The sequence below is a fragment of the Gadus chalcogrammus genome, chromosome 21, assembly GCF_026213295.1.
Source record: "Gadus chalcogrammus isolate NIFS_2021 chromosome 21, NIFS_Gcha_1.0, whole genome shotgun sequence".
NCBI lineage: Eukaryota > Metazoa > Chordata > Actinopteri > Gadiformes > Gadidae > Gadus > Gadus chalcogrammus.
The window spans coordinates 14,466,060-14,493,751 of NC_079432.1; the positions used below are offsets into that span (position 1 = coordinate 14,466,060).

A 27,692-nucleotide genomic window follows, 5' to 3' on the forward strand; every position below is an offset into this window, starting at 1 on the left:
GTGTGTGTGTGTGTGTGTGTGTGTGTGTGTGTGTGTGTGTGTGTGTGTGTGTGTGTGTGTGTGTGTGTGTGTGTGTGTGTGTGTGTGTGTGTGTGTGTGTGTGTGTGTGTGTGAGTGTGTGTGTGTGTGTGTGTGTGTGTTTGAAGGAGAGAGAGACAGACGGTGACACAGACCGACAGAAAGAGGTCTACAATAAGTAATATACTGTAATGTTGAAGAAAAGTTGCAGTAAATGTGATGTGAGGCAGCCTGTTCCATCCATATACATGTATATTACAATAATTAATATATTGGAACAACAAAAATAATGGTAGTTATTTGGTAGTGTAGTATAATCTTGGCTGAGTAATACTATGAAAAACGATGTTTAAATACTAATGCATATTAAAAAACACATTTCTTAATGGTTATATATTGTTTGTAAAATTGAAGCAACTGCCGTTTGGATGAGTCCAGATCCAGACCATTTGATTGGCTGAAGGGACGTTAGCATAGCAACCGCTTAGCGTCGTCTAGGATCCTAGCAACAAGAACAAAAATGGGGGAAGAAGTTGAGCAAGTTTTGTCCAAACGAATTTTTATCAACAACGTTGACAAATATTCTTCAAAGTTTATCGCTAAGGTAATCACCCAAGCCATTTATTACCGTCATTTCAGGCACGTATCGCCTACTTTAAGTCGCAGTCCCACTCGGTTAACTCTGTGTGTACCACCCAACAGTATCTGTCCACCTGCGTAGCCGGCGAGTCCTCCGAGGAGGCCGAGCCCGAGGAGGAGCCTTCCTCTCAGTCCTCCGAAGGGCAGACAGCCGAGTTCGGGACCTTCAAAATAGTGGGAACCGTATCCGCTTCCAGTAAGGAGAAGTTAAGCTTTCTCCAACATGCATATCCCGTAAGTATCAAACGGACGAGTAACAGTTGTATACATATTGGCTCTCAATGCTATTATAAGATGATGATCTGTGTGTGTCTGACAGTCACCAAGTCGCGGCGAGTTGCTGGGACACCTCCTACAATGTGACGTGGTGGTGTACAACATCTCAGAGAGCACAGCCAGCGACCAAGTGGAAGAGGCCACCTGGGCATTAACAGGCATGGAAACGTTAAGTGTTTATGTTGATTAAGTGAAAGAGAATGTACTACTTATTGAGACATTAACTTGTGCATCACCATTTTGCAGTGCTGTACACAATTTGAGTGTACGACTCTGGTTCCCTAGTTCACTACTTTACCCATAATACACCGTCAAAGTGTTCAACTGATCTAGATGGATGTATTAAAGGGGCTCATTTATTTCCTTTCATATCAGTTATCGTTTAAGTTGACTGATTCAATAGTAGGTCGACAGGTAGGCCTACAGGTTAGTTATGCAAACGAGTATATTTCTGCATAAGCATTCAATATCCGGCACACAATTATTGTCTAAATCCCCCTTATGACCTGCCTTACTTGTTCCCTAGTATGCTGTATGAGTGTACGCTATATAGGGTTTAAGCAATGAGGGAATAGGTGAACCAATCAAACACCAATAACCAATAATAATCAGGCAATCAATAATCATATTCACCTCAACAACAGAACTTCACAGCAAGATGGGGAGCTTCCGGTCCCAGAAATTATTCATCCTAGTGTCATCAGTGATGACATGGGCCTTGACCAAGCCACCCAAGGTCAGAGTTCATGCCTGAAGTGTGCTTTAAAGAGTTGCATAAAGTCAGCATACGTAGATATGGTCATCTACATGGATGTATTGTATAGTTGTCTCTTCTCCATAGGACGATCCGGACGCCCATCTAACGGATGAAGACTACCGTAGGAGAAGGCCACACCCCAGCTTCAAAGATCACAACACCCTGGAGAAACTTGTGCTCAAACTGGGCAGGGAAGTAAGTAAGGGAAGAGAGCGCAGAGATGGTTCAACGGTCATTTAAACCAGCATTAGGATTAGTCCTTGGTAGCCCAAATCAAAATAGGGTTGCACTGAAATGCTGTGAAACACAACAACAATTCTGGGTGATTTACAAAATGGATGGAAGTGTTGAGTACGATCCCATTTATATTTATCCCATTTATATATTGACAATACCAATGTAACACTGAATTGGCGTGCTTTTTATAGACTTCAAAAGATACAGAAGAATGGTATTCCATCTTGGTGGAGCGTTTCAATTGGAACCAATTCCAATCAGCATTGGTGGTTTCAGTGTCCAATCATTTTAGTTTTACTTTGCAGAAGAAGTCGAAGCTCAGCGGATACGCAGTGGCCAGCGGCCTTCAGTACGGCCGAGGAGAGAACATCTTCCATTACTTCTTCAAGGTAGCACTTTACTTTGAAAAACTCTATGGTCATTTATAACCAATGTTTCTAACCATTATGTTCCTCATCCTAATGTCTTATTATTTTTGTGATAGGCGTCTTGGTCCATGCCCCTTGATAAATTGCCACTCTTTGGCCCCGGCCTCAACCAAGTTCCCATCATACATATAAACGACCTTGCAAGGTGATTTGTATTGCTTTCCCTCCCAGTATCCACATTACACAATAATGCCAAACATATTTTTATAGACATATGAACATCTTTTATGAACAGTGTGATTCAAAACACCATTGACCACAAGCCAAAGAGCCACTACATCCTGGCTGTGGATGACTCAAAGAACACACTGGAAGAAATTGTCATGGTGAACCTCTTTAAATACCAATAAATAAGCATACTGGCAATGTCAATGGGGGATAGCAAGGAAACAGGAAAACACTCATTGGTGAACCATTATCCCTGCAGATGATCAGTGAGACACTTGGGCCAGGCAAAATCCAAAGGTTACCCAAAGAGGAAGCCATACTCATGCGTGCCTTGGAGGTAAGTGGAGGTTGAATACCTTAAAAATATTATAATAATTGCAGTGCTGTTACATTTTTTGGTTTTATTTCAAATGTTTTTAAAAGCTGCCGTCAGTCATTTTGGCTCTCCACCTTTGTTTTGATTGGATTGGGATTTGATTGAGTCCTAATGGTTCTCATACGCACTGTCGTCAAAGGAACATGAGACCCATGAGACTCAATCAATAACACAATCTTATCCGACGCAACCCATTTCCCAGATAACAATATCTACTGCAACTCATCAGAAACAATGAACTCGTTAAAATCTGCACTAATGATGTTACAAACATAAAAACACTGGCCTGACATTATGTAAGTAATCAGAGCCCCCCCCCCCCCCCCCCATACACACACACACACACACACACACACACACACACACGTGTCCAGCCAGAGGAGCTGGAGTGCCTGAGCGTGGACCAGGGGATGGAGGCCCCCCTGCTGAAGGACCTCTTCAACGTCCGCTGGACGTCTGAGAGCGGCATGGTGGAGAACATGGAGCGTATCGTGAGCGAGTACAAGCACTTCAGGCAGCTCCTGGTGAGCGCCCACTGACGCCTAGGGCCCTGGACCTCAATATAGAGCGGGTTCCAATAAGCTCCATCCATCTCAACTTTAGGACATTTTCTGTGATTCTTGTCTGTGATTGTGATCTAATTTTATTTTCCCACCCCACATAACGACAAACATGTCATGGAAATATTAACCGTGATCATAATATAAAATGAGATACAAATGAAATAAACATTTCACAGACATTGATACTGATAAAGGGCAAATACATTTGTATGCATTCCTCTTAACCTAGAGATGTTTCCCTCCTCTCTATTTGAGGTGTTATGGTAGTTTGCATTGCCACTGTAGCCATCAATTATTCTTCCTCAAACATACACATGAGAAAATGTACAGACAGAATCTGTTTTCCCATTCTCTGGCAGTAAAGTTTGATATTCCTTTGGGATATTGGTTTTAACCTTGCCATGGTAACGAAAATCGGAAAAACATCCCTGAATCATTCACCCAACTTTAATGTAATTATAATTTTTGGGCCTTTCTCCAGCCAATTCGAATCTTCCTCACTGGACCTCCAGCCGTGGGTAAATCCACCGTCGCCCAGAAGCTGTGCGACTACTACAAGCTGCACCACATCAAGGTGGAACAGCTCATCAGGGAGAAGATCCAGCAACTTGTAGGTTTGATCAAGGTTGGGATAGGCCTTCATCCCAGAGGTGCAGAGTAGGGAGGAAAACAGATCATTATGGTCTGGAGCCTGTGCCCATCGTTAGCTTCATTAGATACACCTGTGTCTGCCACTTGTGGTGAGTCAGTGACACAAGTAACAGGAGATTGACTTCGGCCCCCTCTAGTGCAAACGCAAGGCTGCAGCTGAAGTGTGGAACAATGTGCTTTTTATGTGAATATATCATATATATCATATATCATACTGCTACTACTATTACTACCACTGCTATTCATTTATCGTTAGGAGACACATAAAAATGAATATAAATATAGGTCTATAAAGGAATATTATTATCATCATTCCTAATAATAATTCTTAATCATCATTAATAATAACAATGATAAGTACTACTATTAGCTAAATTGCCACATATGACACATCCATTCTTATTCAACCTCGTTCTTTTTTTACTTTAAACAAAAGGACCAAATCATGACTTGTGTACTGCAGGAGGAGATATTGAGTGCTGTTGACCAGCCTGAAAACAGTGGTGAAGATATGCAGGCGGTGACACAGGAACAACTGGAGGCCATTCAGGAGAGCTTGGTGATGGACCAAGGTCAGCCGTTCAGTGCAAAAGGAGGACAGAAGAAAGCATTTTACACGCAACACAAACGTCTGGTTAATGCGTATGCTGAATCAAACTCCTTTCAACTTTCGTCTTATAGGTGTATTGGCTGACCACCTCATGATCCCAATTCTACAAGAAAAGTTAAACTCCAAGCCCTGTGCCCATCAAGGGTTTGTCTTGGACGGCTTCCCTGAGACCTATGAGCAAGCCAAGATGATCTTCCTTGGTAGGTTCTAAATGATAAATCAACATGTATATGTTTGTCTTACTGTGAGGTCGTATCTACTCTATCTAATTCTAGTCCATGTTGTATTTTTGATCCTGCTTAGATGAGGACTCCGATGGAGAGGAAGGGAGGTCCAAAATCCCTGGGTGCAACAAGAGAATCACCCCAGGTTGACGAACTGCCCCTCTCGCCTAAAGCTTGCTCAGACACATGCAGACATCTACCCCCTGGCACTGAGTACATATATACACAATGATCTTAGAGTATATAACTGTAGAATCGTATCCACCTGATGGGAGACTAGCACAGGTTCAGATGTACAGTTGGTCACAAGGCCTTGTTGCCAAACATGTGTCCATGTGTTCGATGCCTGTGTTTACATGGAGCACTTTCTTTGGTTGTAGAGAATGTTACGTGACACATTGACAGAAAATATAACCACCTGAGGAATAGAACGAAAAACGGGATGTGTTTCAATGGGTTTCTCAACACATAGGTATGCATTTACCTATGAAGATGTAATGAACATGGAATATATGCCTTTCCTTTAAATCCACACACACACACACACACACACACACACACACACACACACACACACACACACACACACACACACACACACACACACACACACACACACACACACACACACACACACTGCTGTGTTACCCAGAGCTCACATTTTTTCAACCTTTCTTCATAGAACATGTTTTCGTCCTGGACGCATCGGACACGTTCCTGTCGGAGAGAGCGCAGTCCCTGCCGCAGGGCGCGGCGGAGGAGGCGGGGTACACTCGCGAGGCGTTTGTGCCCCGCCTGGCCCAGTACCGGCTGACCACCAGCCTGGAGGAGACCCTCTGGGACTACTTTGACGAACAGGAGATCCACCCTGTGCACATCGGTGAGGACCCGCAGATGGGCACTGCTATATGGGAATGGATGAGGGCCATATGACACAAAACGTCAGACAAACATTGCTTTCAGCTCATTCGACATTTTACTGCATTGGTAAAATGTCAGTTATCAGTTTCCTACAATACAACAGATAACTGAGATAAGGAAAGGCAAGCATGGATTGAACCCATGCACACGGAAGATCCATGAATGAATAAATGGAAATAGTAAAAATAATATTCTTCCATAACATTCGCATAATAATCATGTATTATAACCGGAAAAAACATACCTCAAAGAACGGTCGCGATGTAACTGTTAAACAGAGGTGACCTTCGATGACCCTGAGAGCGAGGCGGTGCTGAAGATGATAACGGAGGCGGTGGGCGAGCCTAAGAACTACGGCCCCAGCGAGGAGGAGCTGGCGGAGATGGCCCGCCGCCTAGCGGCAGCCCAGCTGGAGGCACGGGCCCTGGGGGCCGTGGAGAAGAGGCGCAGGGACGAGGTGGAGCTGGGGGAGATGGCCGCAAAGCACGAGGAGTGGGTAAGCAGAGGGAAGGGTCTGCACCAATGAGAAGGGAGAGCGCTCTGAACCAATAAGAAGGTAGGTTGATCCGAACCAATGAGTAGGGAGAGCGCTCTGAACCAATGAGTAGGGAGAGTGTTCTGAAGCAATGAGTAGGGAGAGTGTTCTGAAGCAATGAGTAGGGAGAGCGCTCTGAACCAATGAGTAGGGAGAGCGCTCTGAACCAATGAGTAGGGAGAGTGTTCTGAACCAATGAGTAGGGAGAGCGTTCTGAACCAATGAGTAGGGAGAGCGTTCTGAAGCAATGAGTAGGGAGAGCGCTCTGAACCAATGAGTAGGGAGAACGCTCTGAACCAATGAGTAGGGAGAGCGCTCTGAACCAATGAGTAGGGAGAGCGCTCTGAACCAATGAGTAGGGAGAGCGTTCTGAAGCAATGAGTAGGGAGAGCGCTCTGAACCAATGAGTAGGGAGAACGCTCTGAACCAATGAGTAGGGAGAGCGCTCTGAACCAATGAGTAGGGAGAGCGCTCTGAACCAATGAGTAGGGAGAGCGCTCTGAACCAATGAGTAGGGAGAGTGTTCTGAACCAATGAGTAGGGAGAGCGCTCTGAACCAATGAGTAGGGAGAGCGTTCTGAAGCAATGAGTAGGGAGAGCGCTCTGAACCAATGAGTAGGGAGAGCGCTCTGAACCAATGAGTAGGGAGAACGCTCTGAACCAATGAGTAGGGAGAGCGCTCTGAACCAATGAGTAGGGAGAGCGCTCTGAACCAATGAGTAGGGAGAGCGCTCTGAACCAATGAGTAGGGAGAGTGTTCTGAACCAATGAGTAGGGAGAGCGCTCTGAACCAATGAGTAGGGAGAGCGTTCTGAAGCAATGAGTAGGGAGAGCGCTCTGAACCAATGAGTAGGGAGAGCGTTCTGAAGCAATGAGAAGGTAGTGTTCTGAACCAATGAACCAGCCAGAGAACACAGGCAGCTTCCTACATTTCCCCGAAGGTTCTGCTAGGACTGTAACTCAATGCCGCCCCCTAGATGCAGTGCGGTCATGCAGACATACATGATCCAATATGATTATTTCAAGTCTAATTGAGAACTCTGATCCAATTATTTGCTATATATATTCTCGGAGCATAATATAACAAACTCCACCACCTCCTACTTACATTTGAATAAAATGTGTGGCAAATGTTTCAAGAAGACTCAATCAGTTAAAACAACGCTCAGCAGGGCCTTCACGAAAGACCTTTCTGCCATTATACCAGGATTCTACGCCGCTAAGTTGAACACAGTGGCCAGAACTCCTCAGCCTAAAGTGATGTCCTACATCTGTTCCTTAGAAGAGGAACCGGGAGGAGGTGAAGAGACAGGAGCGTGAGCTGATGGAGGCGCGCTCGCTGCCTCTGAGGAACTACCTGATGAAGTACGTCATGCCTTCCCTCAGCCAGGCCATGCTCGACTGCAGCGCTCAGAAACCAGAGGACCCCATCGACTATTTGGTACGTCTTAGATTCAAACATTGTTTTTGTAATGCTGCGCAAAAAGTCAGAGAGTAGATAGTACCAAAGTCATAGAACCAGAGCGAGCAAAATTCAGGAATAGCTTGGAGATTATCCCACGTTTGTTTTGTGTAAAGACACAGAAATAAGTAGAGATGCAGAATATATGAAGAGAGAATTACAGAAATGGGAGGGACAGGGACAGCACCACCAACCAGACATCACAAAATACAAATTTTTGATGAATCTGTCATATTATAACGAATGACATTCTGAACATTGTTAAGACCGGCTACCTTCTCCGCCCGGCTCAGGGAACAGAGAGAGATGAAGGTCCAGCTCAATGGCATGCATCACAGACACTGAATTTAACACATAGATAAACAAAGCTGGTTGTCCTTTAATTGACTATAGAAAGAAGTTAATGGAACTTAATGGGGGTCCTTGGTAGTACTGTTCTAGGAGGTCCTAGTATACAGTCTGCTCTTTGGGACACAGCTTACATGTGTATGTATTATTCATTTGTAGCTAGATATGCCTACAAATGTTTTTGGTCAACCATAAACCTAAACTTGCATAAGAATATAAGGCCTTTCAATATAAAACCCCAAGTGTAAGGACCTGATAAAACATCTTGCACCCTAACCCTAGCTGACTGGATCACCTTAATCGTTTTCGCTTCACATGCTTTCTACCCATGTTGCTATTTTGAAGGCGGAGCATCTTCTGCAGAACGTGACAGAAGACTCAACGTAAAGGAAACCATTCTGGGAGAAATCCAGCAACAAAAATGTTTTGCTATTTATTTTGTGGGATTTTATCCTGCTATTAATGGGAAAAAAAATAGTATATTGAACTTTGTTAACATAAAAACGGTACCATTGACATAATAAATATGCAACAAGTTCCACTGCATCTCCCGTCATATCGCCCACAGACGTTTTTTTCCTTGTTTGTGACCATTTAGCTCTCAGTCATACTTTCCAGAATGTTGCTGTTGTTTCTACTATGGATCAAAGATATTATTTAACTCAAAGTAAAGACGTCAAATAATCATAGGAAAATATAGAGACTTGTGGTTGCGGGCATCGATCCCGCTACTTCTCGCTGTGTTCTGCAGGTTCCGCCAAAGTAAGCCCAAAGTAAGCCCAACATTAGCCAATCAGGTTTCTTACCTGGGGCTTAATTTTAACCAATCACGTTGTTTCGGGATCCGTTGGTGTTGACATTGCCGATAGCTTGCAAACCGTAACGTTGTTGTTCATTACCGTTGTTTTAATGTGCCGTTTCTTGGTAATAATGTTGTTTTGATAAGGGTATGTAGGCTTCAAAGATATTATTTAACTCAAAGTAGAGACTCCAAATAATCATAGGAAAATAAAAAGACTGGAGGATGCGGGCATCGATCCCGCTACTTCTCGCATGCTAAGCGAGCGCTCTACCATCTGAGCTAATCCCCCACGGCTCCCGATGTAATAATGACTCGAATATAAAGTTGAATTATAGTGTCTAAATTTAAATGAATGCATAGATGAATGCAAACTTGTATTCAAATGTACTGGTGTAAAACATGTAAGGGTAAACGTGTAAGACATGCGTTGCATTGGAGCCAAGCTTAACATTTAAGTAAACTATCGAGCTAATTCAAGTCCATATAATTGTATTATGAATTAATCGATCCACATATAAGAATGTGAAGTGAATGTGAATATCTGTGTAGAATTGGTCTAAAAAAGCAATACAAAAAAAATTCAACCTCCTTCGAACCGGAATTGAACCAGTGACCTAAGGATTCCCATGTATCCACTACAGTCCTCCGCTCTACCAACTGAGCTATCGAAGGGGCGCTGACAGTAGCAATCCAACATGAGTATTTAAACAACAAATACATACAACTATTAGGTGGCTAAAAGTAGTAAATCGAGTTTGTGGCACAAAAACAATGATGAAAAAAACCCAAGGAACTGCAAACCTTTAAACATGTTCAAAGTATTTTTCCAGCTCCCCAGACTGTCCTCCCGGCACCCACTTAAGGAGAGACAGCAGGGCACCTCATGTGGATTTCTTCATTGGGATTGCTTTCTCTGCTTTGCAAGGACACGTTGTCGTACCTTCTCGGGAGCGTAATATGAGGGCACTTCATCAGAAAGGCCCCCATAGGGAACCTCATATAGTAAGGAATGCTATATGAGGGCACTTCATCAGAAAGGCCCCTATAGCGAACCTCATATAGTAAGGAATGCTATATGGCCCCACATCACATCCATTAGGATACCTCCTCAGTCCTCACGCATGTATGGACATTGGACAACCTTTCCAGCAATGCAGCTCATGCTATCCACTGTAGGCACACTTACTTGGACATCGAGTTATTTCTCACCTGAATGAGTAGCCTTTAGCACACTGCATCGCATTATCCCTATTGCCCCCCCTCGGGACGGCAATGTAGTGGCGTCACAGAGCGTCCTTATTAACGGAACCCACTCTCAAACCCTCATAGGCTGACGAAAATAATTATTATGGACAAGCCAAAATCGGATTGGATTTACAGGCGATTCGCATGAATACCAAAATGTGATTTTAGCCTTAACATGAAATAAGTATATTAAGATGAGTTATCAGCATCGAGAGAGCCTTGTGACAAAACGCTACATTCAAACAAACATTTGTTTGAATATTTTATTATAAATCATTTACATTAAAATGTAACATAAATTGCCGTGTCCTTCTAATCTTCCATTTTCTACTTCGGGGTGAGCGTTACGAAATTATTTCCCTCAGTTTTACCAGCAGGACACCACCTATTGTAATGTCACCAAAGCCCAAGGTAGAAGAATAGTCTGTTATTATAATCTAACACTTTCGAATGAGGATATCATGGGGCAAACGAATTACCCCATGTCAACATGCACACACACATTTATACACACACTAACAGAGAACATCAGCCTTTACTTTGGACAACACAATTCACAGTCGCTGCTCTTCTGATCTCATTCATGCCTGGCTTCCAGTGAGCGAAGGGTGTGGACTATCGTTATGTTTCATTGAAGTTAGCAGTAGTAGCTACAGGGTTAATTCTACATTTTAATACAGGTCGTTCAGTTAAAGAGACATGGTACACTATTACCCTTTCTGAACTTCGCCCAGGGGTCACAGCACAACTCAAGACAGGTAGACAGGGTTTGAAAATGAACGTACAACCACAAGAATATCGTACCATCTGTCAAGTGAACAGCAATCAGCCGCTTACTTCCTTCTGGCTCAATAAAGTATTTCATCATCTGCATCTTTGAAGTCCATGCAATGGGGGGTTGAGAAGGTTGTTTTACATCTCATACACACACGCACACACACAAACGCAGGCACACGTACATAAAAAACATCGATGAATACAAGATGAAGTATAGGGGACCAAACTCTGGACTCAACCATTTGACTCCAGATCCATACACAGAAATGTTTCAGATGGACGGAGACATGGTATTTTCCAATGTGTTCTCTCTCACACGACCGATCACGCAGCACACGCTCCATATCTATAAATACTTTTTCTCCTTCTTGTAGAAATTAACCTAAGAACAAATATAATTTCACTGTGTAAATGTATTGCCTCAAGGTTAAGTGTGGTCGGGCTGGAAATGTAAGTGTAGAAAATCCATGGGTAGGAGGGGGGATTGACTTCCGCATCGAAACATTAAGAAAAGAGCTGGTAAAAAATAACAACTATAAATAGCATGCAGGATTAGAAAAAAGGAGAGAGTAGAAGTCATTAAAGAGGGAAAGTCTGTTCCGCCCAGACGTGGTGGGGTCCTCCATGTTCAACCAGCTCAGATCAGGAGCGCATAACGCAGCCCCAATGACAGGCGTAGTTTGTCTTCATATGCCTGTGAAGGGGGGGAGGGGTTGTGTGTGTTTATGTACGCGTGTGCAGGGCAGAGTGTGTGCATCATGCAGGCGGCAGCAGCTCCTGGGCCCAGGTCTTGATGGCGGAGGTGGTGTGCTGGAGGAGGAGCCAGGTGGAGTTGGTGAAGGACAAGGCGTGGCCCTGTAGACACGACACCGAGACCTCCCCGCTGTGGGTGGACACGCACACAAATACAGGACTTAAAGTCAACAAAACGGCACACATTGTTACCATTGTTTAGAGGCACTACTACAAGGGAGGTGTTCTGAACAATGCGAGGGACTCTCTCACACAGCACTATGAAAATATGTGATTGCTTTAGAAGCTGGTCTGTCTGTCTGTCTACGTGGCTTAATAAGTGTACGTGTGTGTGTGTACGTGTGTGGGTACGTATATATGAATTGATTTATTCCGGGTTACTGACTTGCAAGAGTCCCGCAGGCCGTTCCAGGTGCGCTGCAGCAGCTGGGCAGTGAAGGCCAGGGCAGGTAGGATGACGTCGTGATAGAGGAGCAGCAGGAGCTCCTTCAGGTAGGCCAGAGCCTGGAACACGCTGTCTGGTGTGTTGGTGATCACCTGCGCCGGGGGAGGACCAACAAACACACAACGTTTTGGCTCTGTGCCACTTGGCATTGCATAATCGGCTGGCCACAGGAGAGTAGACCTGTGAGACCATCCAGATGCTCAACCTTTGAGTTTCGCAATGATAATCAGTCATTCGGCCGGGACGCCATTCGTCAGCCAATCCGATAAGATAGCTGAGTGACACTCTCGCCTCTCATGCTGAATCCAGTCAGTAGAAAAGCAAAGACATAATTCTGCAAGGAGAAAATCCTTCTGAGCATATTCCTATTAATCTTCTAACAATTATATTTATATTCTTTTTCGCTTTAACGTTGCTTTAAGATTCTGCAGACAGCCCTCGATTTTGACCCTTTTCCTTTCCGTCTGGCTGTCAGCGGATACGCTAGAGATCAATGCCATCGACTGACAAAAACCTGGTGAGCTGAAGGTGAACCGAGAGGGTGCGTTCTGAAGGGGGCCTCACCCAGTCCAGCAGCAGGGGCGCCTTCTCCCCGACCCACAGGACGAGGCGGTTGGTGTTCTCGGCGATGAGGACCGCCGCGGCCTTGGCCTTCTCCAGGCCCTGCTCCATCAGGGGTCCCAGCACACGCACGCTCTCAGAGTAGTAGAAGGGCATGTTCGTCTCCAGCCAGCTGATAAAACACACAAACGCACGCATGCATTACGTTTTGTGATGATGATGATGATGGACTTTTGTTTTATATTACCTAACTTGTTGATAAATGTTGAGCATTATGACAGATCCCAGTGTGCTCATTATATTCAAATAGGATCAATATATATGATAAATATAATTGACATAATGCATCTTTGTGGTTGGGTTAACACAGTGAAAATGCATATCAAATATGTATATCCGGTGTGTACCTGAAGCCCTGTTTGGTATAGACGGTCACCTTGCCCCATGCCTGCTGCGACACACCAGCCACCCCAGAGCTGTGTAAATACCGCGCCGTCGTGGAGTCTTTGAAAAAAACAAAACAAAAAAAAAATAATTTTCATAGTGCTGTGCATGCCTATATGCGTCAATGCAATGATGGATTGTTTATGTTGGGATGCTGCATTGATAAGCAGCATATAATAAATAATATCCTGCAGGCAGCGTTTAGAACCAAGAGGGAACCAACATGGCCACTAGGTGAACAGGGTACATGGGCATCAGTGAGGACCGCGGAGACTCTCCCAGTGCGGCGGACACCAACCTGTGAAGGATCCGTGGGACCGGATGTCCTGAGCCATGAAGCCAGCGACGAACACCAACAGCACCATGAGCAGCCTGGACCAGGGGAACCCACCACTACGCATCTTCACCTGCAGGTTCTGCCACACCGCAGGAGACACACCAGTCAGCCCAATGCATTCAGAGGTCAATGGCGGCACCGAGCCAGGGCTGCACACCAGACACCTGGTTATGCCTGGTGTCTGGTTTAACAAAGAATACCAACTCATTTACGCGAGTGGATGAAGCTTCAGCAGAGGAATTCAATAAGTACTTCTACATTAGTCCGTCTACATGTGTTGATTTGAACCCATAGACACTCAACACTGGCCAGGTTTGTGCTGGCCAATTACGTGCTTGGCGATCCCTGCCTCCAGCTAACATGAATGGTCAGAACAAACATGAAGCAAAGGGAAATTGAACTAGTGGACCCAGACAGTCTGCCATCCGACTTTAGACATGGATTAAATTCTGATTAGGGAGACTAAAATCAATGACAACACGATGTGATCCAACCCAGCAGGGCTTCGCCTTGACTCTGCGGCCATTGCCTTTTGCCCCAATTAAACACTGATTGCTTATTATTGCATTGTATTTATAAATCAGTCTAAGGCCACAGATATGTAGCGTTAAAAGTATGTTAAAAGTACCCGTCAGAGAGTGAGAGCTGGTTCCAGCAGGCTTACTTGACACAGTGCGTTGCACTCCTGGAGCTCCTGGGATTCGATGGTGTCCCTCATCTCATCGTTGGTCACCCGGAACGACTGGATGGTCTCCTGGAGGTTCCTCTGAAGCTACGCAACACAACCATACCACTGAATAGTTACACACTGGGAATCACTGGCTATGGAGTATAGTTATACAACCATCATCCATGACTATGTAGTGTATTCAAACATTAGTAATCACTGACTATGGAGTAAACTTACAGTACACAACCATACCACTGAGTAGTTACACACTAGTAGTCACTGACCATGAGGTTTACTTAAACAACATTCATCACTGACAAAGTAGTATTTTATTTTAATTTGACTATTTAGTCATTTAGCTTTTATGCCAAGTCTTGTGCCGTGTTCCAATATCCATACTTCCATGAGTACACTTAAACGAAGTACTCTATCCGCACTCACTAAGTGCGCTAATTTTCAGATGTCAGTGTTGTTCCAAATCGAATACTCCGTGGTGCACTAACCGGAAATTACGATCACGAATGCAGCCGCCTCCCCCGCAATAAACATCCCGCTTTGAACGGTGAATTCTTTATGCCTAGCTGCTATAAAAAGCTATAAAAACTACAAAATGACTATTAATGCAGGCTATGTGGAAAATCCGCCGACTTTGGCTCAGCCTGGCTCCGCCCTCTTCCGCTACGTTGCTATAAAAAGTTTTCGTACTTTTCGTACTTTTTTTTTTCGTACTTTTCGTACTCACTTTTCGTTGAGTACGAAAAGTGTATGGCGATCCACACTTTGACCGTTTTGAGTACACCATCCGGGTCCTTTCAGTATACTTATTTTCCCCCGATCTGAATCGGAACGCCCTACGTACTTAAACTTACTGTGCGTTCACACCAAAAGCTGTAAAGCGTTTTGAGCGATAACTTCTCATTCACTTTCTATTAGACATGGGATAAAGCGATAAAGCGATTGGAGCGATAAAACGCTTCAGCGATAGGTTTAAAGCTGTAAAGCTGTAAATGAAAGTTGAAAACAGCTCAACTCTATGCAAATGAGCTAGTAGCGTTTCAGCTATAAATGACCTCCAGCCAATCGGAATGTAGATGTCTCTCGTCGGCGTGGGTCCCAGTAAACATACGCGAGGAAACGCAAGAGTGATAAATATTTTGGACAGCGTTGCGTTTTGAGCTATTTGGCGATTTTGCATCTTTTGCAACTTTTGGTGTGAACGTACAGTTAGGCTAGTAAGTACGGATAGTATGGATATTGGAACACGGCACAGCACTTAAGCCATTATGGATCAGTCAACACCCTAACCAACCACACATTTCTCTAAACAATAGAAGCTTTCCTTTGGACTCAAAATAATTTACCTTTGGTGGCAAAGCCTTCCAAGACCTCAGCAAATGGTTTAAGAGAAGGCTGCAGAAGGATTGAGAGAAGAACACCACACTAGTTATTATACCTCAACAATAACGAAAATGCGACTCAACATAATCCAACATAGTGTGAGCCTGTTTTTATACACTCCATTCACCCAAATCGGACTCACCTGGACTGGGGTAGGTGTTTGGTGTACAGCTGCCTCCACACGCCTAGAGACTGCACATCCACGCACAAGCACTCCGTCATACTGCTCAGCAGCTGGGGAGAGACAGACGGACAAAGAGAGAGACATTAGCTGTCGTCAACGTTAGCAGAGTGACCACTAAAACTAAAGAAGCAGTTTCTGGTGTCGAGTAAGTAAGTTAGCAAGTAACTAAGTGAGTGAGTGACTCCCTCACCTCTCTCTTCATGTCGTCGGGGCAGTGGGGCGTGGCCCTGGACAGGAAGGAGGGCAGGTACGTGTGCAGCGTGCTCTCTGGCTTGGCGCCGAAGGCCAGCACCTTGAGGCGTGGGTACAGGCGCCGCAGCTGGTCCTGCAGGCTGGGATAGGACAACAAGAGTAGGATGATGACACAACATGGACACAAAAATAAACACGCAAAATAAACTAAAGGACACGCACACCTCAGGCCATCAATGCAAATCAAACCACAGATTTGCATCGATGGGTTTGTGTTGTACCCACCTCGATGACAAGGCATTCTTGGGCATGAAGGCGAAGTCCAGCAAAGGGAAGAACTCTTTAGGGCCCATGATTCCAAATCCCTTGGTGAGGTTTGCATGAAGCCTGGAGACAATAAACACAGCAGTGAATAGAACCACGTCACATTATCAACTCAAGTTATACTACTGCTGTATTTTCCAGGAATGCATTAATGGCGACACACACACAGACAGTACACAGGCTTACATGAGGAGTCTCTGCAGATAGGCGAGGGCGTAGGAGGAGAGCGACTTGACTCCGAGCACAGGGAGCATAATGCCCAGCCACACTGAAACACAAATAACATGGTTATTATCACCATGAAGGACATCTGTGTAGGAGGATGCGTTTCACCACAGCCTCCGGGTACTGGCCCATGCATTATTAAAGCAGCACTTAAAAACCCATGCCCCCATGATAACAACAGGAAGACACGGAAGGAAGGGAGATTAAAGATAAAAAAAGGGCAAGATAAAACATATCAAGAATAAAAATATCCTACTGCAATTAGCCTGCAGGCATTTTCTTCCACAAGAAAAAACGAAACAAGAGGAATAATCTTTCCTAAGCGTGACAAACACGGTACATCAGAATAACCGCCACATGAACGTCCTCGTGCCAATGTGCACACAGGATATCTGTCCTGAGGCACGGTGCAGCCACATGCAACCATTTCCTCTAATCGAACAATCATCAGCGACCACAATTCACACACCTCCCCGCTGGAGGCTTGCTAAAGACTGTATTGAGACCCTGAAAGCCTGCATAATTCTATTTATTTCCCCTTCCAGTAGCGGAGTCTCTGATTGCAGCTTACAGATGGCTGGAGTCCATCTGGCCTCTTTAACCCATAACCCAACACAGAGCAAGCCAGTGTGACACCAAACTGGATCAATAATAAGGATTGTCCTGCATAGGAATTGTCTGCATTTAATCTATCCACACTTGTATGTTGCAAAGCTTTTGTGTCTCATGCTCTAGTCACTCGCAGCTGTATAAGGGGGATGGGGGGGGGGGGGGGGGGGAAAGTCACCTCGCAATCCCTGGCTGAGGTCATAGAAGCCCGCCTGGCCCAGAGCCCACATGATGGTCAGACACTTGGCCGGGCGGTTCTGTACCGACCGGAGCAGCTCCAGGTACTGAAAGAGGGAGGGGGAGGAAAAGGGCCCTCGTGGTTACGTGAGGATAATCATACATTTGAAATACAAAAGGAAAATGATGGTGTGCGGGCTGACGGCAGGCACAATTACACAATCCCGTCGGAACACAGACCCCCCGGGCAGCCCTTGAGAAGTGCACTGTGATTACAGGCTCTACCCAGGAACTTGACCATGTAACGGAGGTTATATGAATGGTTGTAGACGGGGATAAGGACAAGGGGCAGATCAAGGGTAGAGCGCCAGACAGAATTAAGTCAAGCAACACATTCACACACACAAACAACATAAAACACGCACCTCTGGCAGGCTTTGGGTGGCTATTCTTGGCTTGTCCTGTAGGATTGCCTGGATGCAGACTCTGTACCCATGCAAAGGCTCATCTGGGAGAAGGTGAAGAAAACCCCATGAGAGAAACATTGTGAGATTGACCGCTAGAGCACTAGACACATAAGACTGCAGGTGAGCATCAGTCTCTACCTGGTTGTCTGTCTAGCTCCCTGAGCATGGTGGAAACACAGTGGTCAAAGAAGTCTGGCAGGTCGTCGCTGCAGCGGCCGATGAGCCCCTTCATCACACTCTTCAGCTCCTTTCCAGCGAGGCAGTAGGGGTAGTCTGCAAACACAAACACAGGAATAGTGAACAATGTTTGTGGAAGCAAACAAAATCGAAAAAGGAACATAGCAGAGTAAATTAGCATTACAAAAGAAATCACCCAAGGCAAAACTTCAACCTATTTGAGCATGAGAAAAACCCAAATGTACAATGTTTCTAACTGGGATGGTAATATGATGTACTAAGATGCCAGGATATGGAAAGGTTTCTGTTATTAAACCTTAATCTAAAAAAAGGTTCCCCCAAGACGACTTTGGGGAGACTGACCATGGGCATAGTTGCTGAGGGTGGGCTCGCTCTCGGGCACATTCAGCTTGTGGTTGAGGTATCCGGCCAGGTCCTTGACCCACACCGAGGGGCTTTCTGGGAAGAGAGCCTGGCTGCGACCTAGCTGCTGTTTCAGCTCCGAGACATCCAGCTAATGGAGCAGAGACGGACAGCAAGAAGGGCCCAGAGCAAATAAGAGGGTGAGCTGAGTGAACAAAGGTCAACAATGAGCACTGAAACAGGATGGCCATTATGCAGAAGCGGAACTTCGATGAGGCATGTGATACTTCATGAGGCAGTGCGGCCCCTCTGGCTGGGTACAAATAAATAACCAACATCTATGTTTAGAGCAAGGATTCTGCAAAAGATAATTTTAGATCCGTTTTATGGAGAATTCCAGCCCTTAGTAATCCCGCCAATAATGCATGACTCACCGTTTTGAAGGCGGCCTCCAGGTTCTTGTGGGCAGAGGTCGGCTGGGGGCTGTTCAGCGGACTGGCCTTCTTGCTGGGCTTGCTCATGGGAGGCTTCTTGTTCTGAGACTCTGCGGTCGGCGGAGGCATCTGTTCCTTGTTCTGTTTCTTGGCCATCTTCTCAAAGTTATCGTACAGGGTCTCAGAGATGATCGGGGGCGCTGAAAGGTAAAGCCAACGGTAAGCAGCAGTCGATTAGGGACTCTAGTGAGCAGTGCAGTCGTGCACTGATGGAATAAAGAATAATCTGATCATGAGTCTTTCAGACTGCAACTCCCACAACCCCTCAAGCTCCCCTAAGCACTATTATACAATTTACACAGGACTACAGTTAAGCAACAGTAGCATTTTAAGAACTGCCAAAACATGGGAAAGCCTGCAGGAGTTTGAGCTTCTGAAGCAGATTCGACTCTATTTATAATGTGAACAACCTCACAGTGGTCGCGTACACCTGCTCCTGCACACTGACAGGTGCAACCAGTTGCTTAAGGATAATTCTACAGTGTTGTTGCCATACACTATTCACCCTGCGTGATTATTGTTTTGTAAACTGCAGTCAGCATGTTTTTAATATTTTTTTAGGTAATATGTTCTGACCTTATCAGTCAGGCTGATGGGCCGTGCAAGGGTGGATGCAAAGGAATGCACACTACAAACCAGTGGGAAGCCCAAATTTACATTTAGTATTTACATAAAAAACTAAGTATTTAGGCGTTCTCATACATTTTCCTTTTCTGCAGCATTTTACATACTGACGGCACTGACTGTTACTATTTTTAAATTCAGATAGACTTTGTCCTTGCGTAATCACTGATAACAGAAGCGAGCAAACAACAAGCAGTCTAGTGTCGTGATCCATATCAAAAGTGACGATGCTATCTTTACACGTGGTATGGTTGAGGACCTCAACTTGAGGTTTGCATAACTTTCAATGCAGATTGGAAATGCATGCATGTTCATCCTCTCTACAATACCCTCCCTTTGATGACGTTGATGTTATCGCATTGAGGCCATTAAAGAACAATTTCGGACATGGTATACATAAATGTGTGCTTTTACATACTGACCTTCCAAAATAGATAAGTAAATACAAGAATTTAGTAAAAGTAAGACATCCCAGTTAGCTCATAGTCATACATTAGGCATGCTACCTAGCTATATATTTAGCATCTGTTGAGGATGAACGGCTAACCAACATTCATTTTCTGGGGATTATCATGATATCAAAACGCAGACTCAGCACCGGTGACAGCTGCCATAAAATGGATCAACAGCCATTAGAGTTGCAAAGGCACCACTGGGCGTAACTTATATAAAAAACACACATTAACATACATACAAATTATTATTTAAAAAAAAAACTAAGACATAGCAGAGAAAGGGATATACCATTTCGTTACAAGTATGTTAGCATGATTCCCGAAATGTAGCCAATTACTCGCCGCGATGACGTTGTATCGGTTACATCTGACGAGGCTTGGACAGACCGACAGATAGTTGCTGAACAATAGCTAACCACAACAATATACCGACCATAAGCGTTACCCGTGATGATACATTTGTATTAACGGCTTATTACCAATGTCATAGGATTCCGATCTTTAAGGTTGTGGATGAAAAGCTCGGCTAGGCGAAGACAGGCACGTCGGACAACTAGCAGAGCTCATTCAAGAGCGCTACGCTAGTGTGCTAAGCTAGGATAGTCAGCTGGACAGTTAGGCTGTCGCTTTTTTGTTACAATAAGGAAGGCTCGCACGCTGAACAACGACCGTCGGTTCAGTTGAGTTGAACGAGCTTTGCCCGTCCCTCGGTAGTCTGAACAACAATATATCGCTAAGAACGGGTTATGTGGGTCACAAATTAACTGTCTGGTGGGCCGTGTACACTTACGTCGAGTGAATAGGTTAGATTCGGTCAACACTTTCCTCTCCCCACCGCCGGATTTTTTATCACCCGGTTTTCCTCCCGAATTTGGGTTTTTCTTTCCTTTCTTCACCACTTCCCACTTTCCAACTGTGCCATTATTCGAAGCCATGGTTCTGGGTCAACGGGGTGTTCGTGAGGGATTCCTCCGTGGCTTCCTGTCTCTTTCTACCTAGTGAGAAATAATGGGCGTTCGGGCATTGGGTGGACGATTTAAATCGCTCCCCTGCCACGTCTCCTTGTCGACATGACGTCAAACTGATCGTGAACCCCGTCTAGAAGGGGCCTGTGGTGCAATAATTGACGTGGTTACAATACTCGTTAGTTGTTTAACAAGTCTTCAAAGCAATATGTTGACCTCAATTCGTCATTAGATGAAACCAAAGATGTGATCTGATTTCTTTTTAATGAGGCGCTAGATGTTAAAATGTTGGCCACTTCTTGTATTGGCTGTTGAATTGAGTCACGTATTCCAGATATAATTAGGCCAAATAGAGCCTGTTATATTGGCTTTAATCATAAGGAACAAATCATACAAGCAAGTATGGCTGATAGTGTTTGCAATGTAATAACTGCATTGTTTCAATCGAAAAAGAGACACCACATCCTTTGGTCCTATTGGGCTTGGGAACCTCAGACTTTTATTGTATTTCTCCAATAAATACAAATGATGCAAGTTGATCACATGGCTATCATGGTAACAAACAGCAAAATAGACTTAGTGAGTGAGGGAAGGATGTTGTTCTGTTCTCTCAACTGGCCCGAATCATGTCAATCAACCAGAAGACTCAGTCTGGCTGTCAATCAGAACAAACCACACCAACTAAGTTACAGGCAGCCAATGTGGTTTAACGCAGATCAACGTATCAAAACTCAACCCCAAAAATCAATACCGCAACCAAAAAGAGATAGCAGCTAAAATCGTTCAACATAAATAGCATCATCAAACATTAGTACTGTATAAGTAGTAACAATTATTTAATGCCATGTTTTCAAAAAACAATTCATATTGGTACAAAGCTCGACAGATCTGGTCGCCTCTAAAAAAATATGCTTCACATAAGATGTATCAGACATAGCCTTTATGCCATTCAATGAAAATCAAACAAAATGCAGATTCAAAATCAATCTAAAAAATATAAAATAGCGTTTTTTTTGTGTATTCCTGTGGCAGCAGTCAGCCAGTCACTTAATGTTGACATCCTGGACCGCCTTTTTCTGCTCTGCTACAGTTTGTGCAACACCATGTCTCTCTCCAGAACCACATTTACATGTCAGTACTTATACTGTTTTTTTCCGAAAAGGAAACTGTTAAGGGCAGTTTACAAAAACATCATGAATAAATAAAAACATAAATATGTTTTTCCTTCTTCTTCATATAAATATAAATAAAAATCAATTAATCATTATCCAGGAGGGCTCAATAAATAATAATAATAATAATAATAATAATAGTTAATTTAAAGATAATCATGGTGCTTGGATAATCATCACTCAGTGTCGACTCTTTACCTTTGCCAGAATTTCTTTACGATATGAACGTGTGTAAAATAGTGTCAAGTGATATGTTACGAGTGCAGGTTGTAGTAGCGGGACCACCAGTGCTGGGCCACCTTCCAGAAAAAACATCCCTTGTATGGTGATGGTAATAATCGTATAACCAACGGGTGACCAAAAATATAGAGAATCAGCTCCAATGTGTGAATTACAGTATCTGGTGGAGGCAAGTGACACGTTGGTGAATAGAAAGCACTGCTGGAAACGTGTTACCAATGCCAGGACCCTGTAAGCTCAGCGACATCGACCTAAATAAAGAGACAAAAGCAGGCCAGCATGCACTGTAGTGTAGCACCCCCACTGGAGGCTAAACTAGCAGTGCGAGCAGTCCTACCCTCGACATGGACATAGAGCATGTGAGGTTCGCCTGAAAACAGGCCGCCAAAGTCACCAAGTCCCCTTTTATCCTAGAGACAGGTCTAGATTTAGTGTTTTTCAGCGAGTCAGAATGCAGTGCTTATGGACAACTGTCGGGAGTGTAGAGAGTATCAAAGAGCGATCATAGACTGAAGGAGGAGGGAGATGAGGCCTTAAAATAGAAACAAGAGCGGGCTGGGAGGGGTGTTATGATAGTCATGAGCGTGGGTCGGATGATGGGGGGGTCTGACTCGGGATGCAAACGGGCTGCTGATGTGGGTGCGTTCAGAAGTCCTCGTTGTCTCCTTGTGCACCCTCATTCTCCTCGTCCTCCGGCGGAGCAAAGCCGTCCTGAAGAAGTGGGTGTAAGGAAAGACAAGCTGGGGTCAACCTACCGCATATCAACAAGGGAGCCATCTCACAGATGGTATAGCAAACTTGAACTGAGCATGACAACAGTGATTCATAAATAATTCACAATTACAGTTGGTTGTTTGGAAGGTACATTGTCCGTCCGAGACACAGATTCTTGATGTTTTGGGTGTTCGTTTTACCTCTGTGGCGTAGAGTACATCCATAATCTTGCTGAGGGTGGAGCTGTTTTCGCTGTCGTTCTCCTGGCAGATGAGCTCAATATCCCGCAGCTTGCCAAAGTAGAAGTCCCTCTCCTTCTCCAGGCCGTCTACCGTCACCTTCAGGTCCAGCAGCTACCATGGCCGACAGGGAGCGAGACAGCAGACGCACACCAGGAACCAAGGTGCAGGGAGTACAACAGAAGAAAGCCTTTTGAGGACGGCTGTTGGGATGATACGTTGGGTCTTCCTTTCAGTTTAACTCGCATGAAAAGGACACGGCGGAAGCACGGTACCTGCTGGTTGAGCTCCACCAGCTCTGCTTCCCCTCCGTTGCGGACCGAATGGGCGCTCCTGCGAGGAGCGGGCATCGCGTTGATCTGCCTTTGGGGGGGCGGGACTGTCTTGGGCACCGGGGGAGACGTTCTCATTGGGCCTGGGGGAAACGTTCACACACACAGTTATCTGATGGTCAAGTTTTCTGTGATCGGAATACTTCAGGAGTTATTTTTGCCTGTGCTTTCATGCTGGCATATGGAAGCCAGCATTCTCTTTTAATCAGTCTACTCCCATTTCTTTAATGTGCAAGTGAACCCCCTGTTATCAACCAAACACTATGAAAAATTATATATATGTTCTAGAAAGGTAGGGGGAGGTGTTACGCCAACATTTGGCTTTTATTTTTGGCAATCATGACAAGATGAAAGAATGAGTAAGTTGAAGATCCAAATTAGATTATGGGTTCACTGCCACATTAAAAATAAAAAGTTTTTCTGACTTTCAAAAACATTTTATTGCAATCAAAACCAAGCCAAGTCAAAAATCACATTAGCCCATCTCTGGAGGTGGGGGAAAAAACATTATCAAGTAAGACTCTTGATTCTTATCAAATGTTCTTACAGTATGGACTAAATCAGTGGTCACTAACTGGATGTCATTTCAAGTCGATAGCTAAAAATAATATAATCATTCGCCCGGACCTGAAACTTGAAAGCATAGTATGTGTCAAGAAGAACAATAGCGGATGGGTCAAGGTTAAGTTAGTTTAATGAAATATTAATTAGACTATTTTCACACAGAATGTCAATGGCTATGTGAATTCAATCACGAATATGAAGCGAACTTTACTATGGTTTGGAGAAGAGCGCTCAACGCTACTCATGATTACATGCCAGTCTGCGTTATGGCTATTTTCATTTCATTACATTTTCATTCAGAGCACGAGACATGGTTTTAATTGAGTGGTCAGTTATGGATCAGATTGTTGATTGTGATCCGATCCCCAAGCCCCAGACCTTATCTGTATGCGTCCTCGTGCATTGGTTTCCCGTGCAAATTTGTGTTTACATATTTGTGTTTACATATTCATTTGTGTTTACATATTCAGTCACGGCACAATGGCATCTTAAGGTCTAGCAGGGTGTGATAAGAGGAGGTGTACAACCTAATTATTTTAGACTGTTTTTATATTAATAATTCCCATTAAGCTCAATCATTTCAATTAAATCAATTGTTGAATTCACTTTTTGGAAAGCATTTTGTGAAGGGTAGACATTTTTATTTGTTGCAGGGAAATTGCCGGAATAGATTTGCAGGCATTTCGATACCAGCTCCCACTCACATATACATCATGTGCCCGTAATTACCGGCACATGAAGTATATATGATTGGAATTATCGCGTATTTCATGTGTAAAGGGTTGGCATGCAAAACAGGGATCAGGGTGAGAAAGAGAGCAAGACGGTGAGAAAAGATTTGACCAACACCACCCCCCCACGCACACGCACGCACACACACACACACACGCACACACACACTGACAGACGGAGTGAACAGCTACCTGGCCGAGTGGTTCGTTTGGGTTTTTGGGAAAAGATGTCGCCTGGGGTTAGGAGAAGGGTGGGGGGGTTAGGAGCACGGGTATGGTTGCATTTTGAAATGAGAGAGCGTTGGAATGGGTTTTTTCCCGTCACAATGGGAGTATATAAAAAAAAATAACATCCAGCATGCCAGGCATTGCACCAACCTTGATTGGGTGGGGGCGTGGCATCATGGCCCTGCCGAATCTGCAGGGGGTCGTAGTCCTTGCCATCGTAGTTTGCGTCAAAGAACTTCTTGAACCACTGGACAAATTCAAAGTTGTCCTGGAACTTGCCCTTCACAAGCCTCTCCACAGGGATGATCTGGTGGTATATGAGGATCCCTTTTCATGCATGTATGAATATCAATAATGTGATTGTTTTCATCTTGTATTTGATTGTGCTGGTGCTCTCTGATAACCCAATTGAACCTGGAATCAGAGGGGTGGTCAATACCAGCATCTGTGTCCCTCAATGGGGTACAATTGGAACTGCATGACAGCGATCGCCTCGGGGGTTAGGGCTTGTGATCACTAGAAGGTCTTTGGTTAACCATTAATCTCTTGGAACAGATCGTTCACGAAAATCTGAGGAATGTACAGCTTAATAATTAATAAGCATACATACACATAATGAATCAGGGATTGTAGCTGGCAGGTCATTTAACAACCATTTTATAATCTTTAATGTATGTACATGTATGTATGTTATTTCTGCCACTAGGGGTCCCTCAATCAAAACAATAACAAAAGACATTTTAACGACATTGTGAAATAGCATGGGATTTGTTGTCAGCTGGGGAGTTAATCTCTTCAGCAATATTGCTGATCAAAGTCTATCTGACGTGACTCAGGCAGAATTTATGTTCACAGACAATGTAATGGATTAACTTTTCATTCATGTTAAATTCGCTGAAGTTTATTCCTGGTATGTAGTTTCGTTCTAATTAAATTGTCGCAAGTCATGTAAGCTTAAGTAATGTAAACTTGCTACCTTAGCATTAGATCAGGGTCTAATTTTAGGTAAGGGTTAGGGTAGTTAGTAAGATAATTATTTCTTACTTAAATTAAAGTTGACTGACTTAATTTTCTTTCGTTTTTTTGTTATTTTATACTTCACTACTAGCCTGGTCCGACCAGACTCTCGTACTTCATTTCATTTGTACAGAGTCTGGACTCTCTCAATTGACAAACATTAACTCACTTGAAGGCGGGTGTCTGTTGGGGTTTAAAACTATTGGATCAGCCCAGTGCTACTCTGGATCAACAATAACCAATGGCTAACGTTTGACTAGAACTCAAATTAGCGCACGACCTCAACGTCAATGTTCTCAGCCACTCTCTCTGTTCGCTGATTGGACCGACAAAATTTGGCCGTAGAAAACCCGCGAATATATCGCAAACCCAGACGTAGTACTGAAGGGAAATTAACATTTATCGGAAGTACGCGGGCGGGCAAAACCAGGCTACCTCGCTACTGCATTTTGTGTAAAATAAAGGGATACAAAAAATGAGGCTATCAGGTAAACGGCTTAAAAGGCTACTGTTTGGGTGTGTGCGAACATACACACCTTATCCACATTCATTCTCTTGAATGCAGCCTGCAAGACCTTGAAGTTTTGGATGGACTCATGTTCCAGGCGAGCGTTGAACTTGATTTTTTTTAACAACAGGCACCCAGGAAACAGAATATCCATAAACTGGCAATAAGCAGCACCTGCAGAAAATACAATTAATAAAAAAAAACGGATAACACCAACATAATATATCTAGATTTGATAACATCATCGTAGCTCGGTATTGAATAGGATGAAGTGTGTAGTTTACCTGAACCTAGCTGTTCAATTTTGGTATAAGTGAGTTGAAGAGAATCATTGACCCAGGCCAGCATATCATGGCGACTCATGTTTTCTATCGTCATAGAAGTCGAGTGGACATTCACTGCCATACTCCTGCATGGTCAGACAAATGGGAACAATATATTAATAATAATAACCACAATTAGGATGATAATAACGATAATGATATTTGGTCTAGATTACTAAATTAACAACGATATATTGTAAGTAACCCAAATTCAGTATGTGTTCAATGTCATCACGTAACATAATTGCCAGCCCCTCCTCTCAATTTGTAAAGCTGACTCTCCATTTGCTGAATTCAGAATGCACTCATATTAATTTGGGCCTTATAAAGAGAGCTAAAAGCATTGTTGAACCTGTAATTAATGTTTAATTACTTACATTTCAACATTATTATTAAAATGTTTTCACTATTTGCTTATCTAACCAAAACAGAAATCCACTCACAATTTATAACACAGACATTTGTTTGGAATGTTTGGTTATAACTAAATCATACTTGTATCACCTGCGAAGTAATCGTAGGAGAAATCGGTCAAGAGCCGATCTTTGCTGGTCCACGTGATACAGCGACCTAAAGACACAAACCAACAGATTATGGTATATTCTACTACAGTAAATCAGGATAAAAGGCTTTCATAATCACGCATTAATTCTGGACCCCAACACCAATTAGTATACGGCCAATTAACTGCATGCCATTCATGATTGAGTATCTTGCTAAAAC

At 43.9% G+C, this 27,692-nt stretch overlaps 3 protein-coding genes and 2 non-coding genes across 7 annotated transcripts; 1 reads left to right on the forward strand and 4 right to left on the reverse strand.

Annotated features, from left to right (window-relative positions):
* The first annotated feature begins 518 nt into the window (after positions 1-518).
* LOC130374525 (adenylate kinase 7-like) lies at positions 519-9,124 on the forward strand. The gene is made up of 18 exons (XM_056581331.1): positions 519-622; positions 721-891; positions 977-1,091; positions 1,578-1,669; positions 1,775-1,885; positions 2,233-2,316; positions 2,412-2,500; positions 2,591-2,681; positions 2,783-2,860; positions 3,274-3,423; positions 3,944-4,072; positions 4,577-4,685; positions 4,795-4,923; positions 5,027-5,092; positions 5,630-5,827; positions 6,147-6,364; positions 7,686-7,844; positions 8,559-9,124. The coding sequence occupies exons 1-18, from the start codon at positions 539-541 to the stop codon at positions 8,598-8,600; spliced, it is 2,115 nt and encodes a 704-aa protein (XP_056437306.1). The 5' UTR covers positions 519-538; the 3' UTR covers positions 8,601-9,124.
* Positions 9,125-9,231: 107 nt separating this feature from the next.
* trnaa-agc (transfer RNA alanine (anticodon AGC)) lies at positions 9,232-9,304 on the reverse strand. Its single transcript has one exon. It is a non-coding gene; the product is annotated as a tRNA-Ala (tRNA).
* A 297-nt stretch (positions 9,305-9,601) lies between these two features.
* trnay-gua (transfer RNA tyrosine (anticodon GUA)) lies at positions 9,602-9,687 on the reverse strand. Its single transcript is given in 2 exon segments — positions 9,602-9,637; positions 9,651-9,687. It is a non-coding gene; the product is annotated as a tRNA-Tyr (tRNA).
* Positions 9,688-10,480: 793 nt separating this feature from the next.
* On the reverse strand, positions 10,481-20,979 carry tmem214 (transmembrane protein 214). Its single transcript, XM_056581078.1, has 17 exons — positions 20,727-20,979; positions 18,798-18,997; positions 18,364-18,514; positions 17,962-18,096; positions 17,782-17,864; positions 17,358-17,463; positions 16,532-16,613; positions 16,307-16,408; positions 16,020-16,161; positions 15,788-15,879; positions 15,609-15,657; positions 14,242-14,349; positions 13,539-13,656; positions 13,204-13,300; positions 12,800-12,968; positions 12,176-12,327; positions 10,481-11,920 (listed from the first exon to the last, which is right to left on the reverse strand). Exons 1-17 carry the CDS (start codon positions 20,869-20,871, stop codon positions 11,794-11,796), a joined length of 2,058 nt encoding a protein of 685 aa, XP_056437053.1. The 5' UTR covers positions 20,872-20,979; the 3' UTR covers positions 10,481-11,793.
* A 359-nt stretch (positions 20,980-21,338) lies between these two features.
* Positions 21,339-27,686, reverse strand: LOC130374359 (microtubule-associated protein RP/EB family member 3-like). Of its 3 annotated transcripts, none has more exons than XM_056581079.1 (8): positions 27,474-27,686; positions 26,931-27,055; positions 26,675-26,820; positions 25,272-25,428; positions 25,086-25,127; positions 23,542-23,681; positions 23,228-23,380; positions 21,339-23,024 (listed from the first exon to the last, which is right to left on the reverse strand). In XM_056581079.1, exons 2-8 carry the CDS (start codon positions 27,049-27,051, stop codon positions 22,959-22,961), a joined length of 825 nt encoding a protein of 274 aa, XP_056437054.1. In that variant the 5' UTR covers positions 27,052-27,055; positions 27,474-27,686; the 3' UTR covers positions 21,339-22,958. The 3 variants fall into 3 exon arrangements, with proteins under 3 accessions (XP_056437054.1, XP_056437055.1, XP_056437056.1); XM_056581080.1 differs by having other exon boundaries at positions 27,465-27,686; XM_056581081.1 differs by lacking the exon at positions 25,086-25,127.
* Positions 27,687-27,692: the final 6 nt, after the last annotated feature.

Coding starts and splice junctions, on each gene's coding strand:
- LOC130374525 (XM_056581331.1), top strand. CDS start 539: ATGGGGGAAGAAGTTGAGCAAGTTTTGTCCAAACGAATTTTTATCAAC. Junction 2,501..2,590: donor CATATAAACGACCTTGCAAG/GTGATTTGTATT, acceptor TTTTATGAACAG/TGTGATTCAAAACACCATTG. Junction 5,093..5,629: donor CAACAAGAGAATCACCCCAG/GTTGACGAACTG, acceptor CTTTCTTCATAG/AACATGTTTTCGTCCTGGAC.
- tmem214 (XM_056581078.1), bottom strand. CDS start 20,871: ATGGCTTCGAATAATGGCACAGTTGGAAAGTGGGAAGTGGTGAAGAAA. Junction 17,464..17,781: donor CCACCCAAAGCCTGCCAGAG/GTGCGTGTTTTA, acceptor TCCCTCTTTCAG/TACCTGGAGCTGCTCCGGTC. Junction 12,328..12,799: donor CGCCCCTGCTGCTGGACTGG/GTGAGGCCCCCT, acceptor CCCCCGGCGCAG/GTGATCACCAACACACCAGA.
- LOC130374359 (XM_056581079.1), bottom strand. CDS start 27,051: ATGGCAGTGAATGTCCACTCGACTTCTATGACGATAGAAAACATGAGT. Junction 25,429..26,674: donor AGAGAATGAATGTGGATAAG/GTGTGTATGTTC, acceptor ATATACCACCAG/ATCATCCCTGTGGAGAGGCT. Junction 23,682..25,085: donor CAAACGAACCACTCGGCCAG/GTAGCTGTTCAC, acceptor CGTTTCCCCCAG/GCCCAATGAGAACGTCTCCC.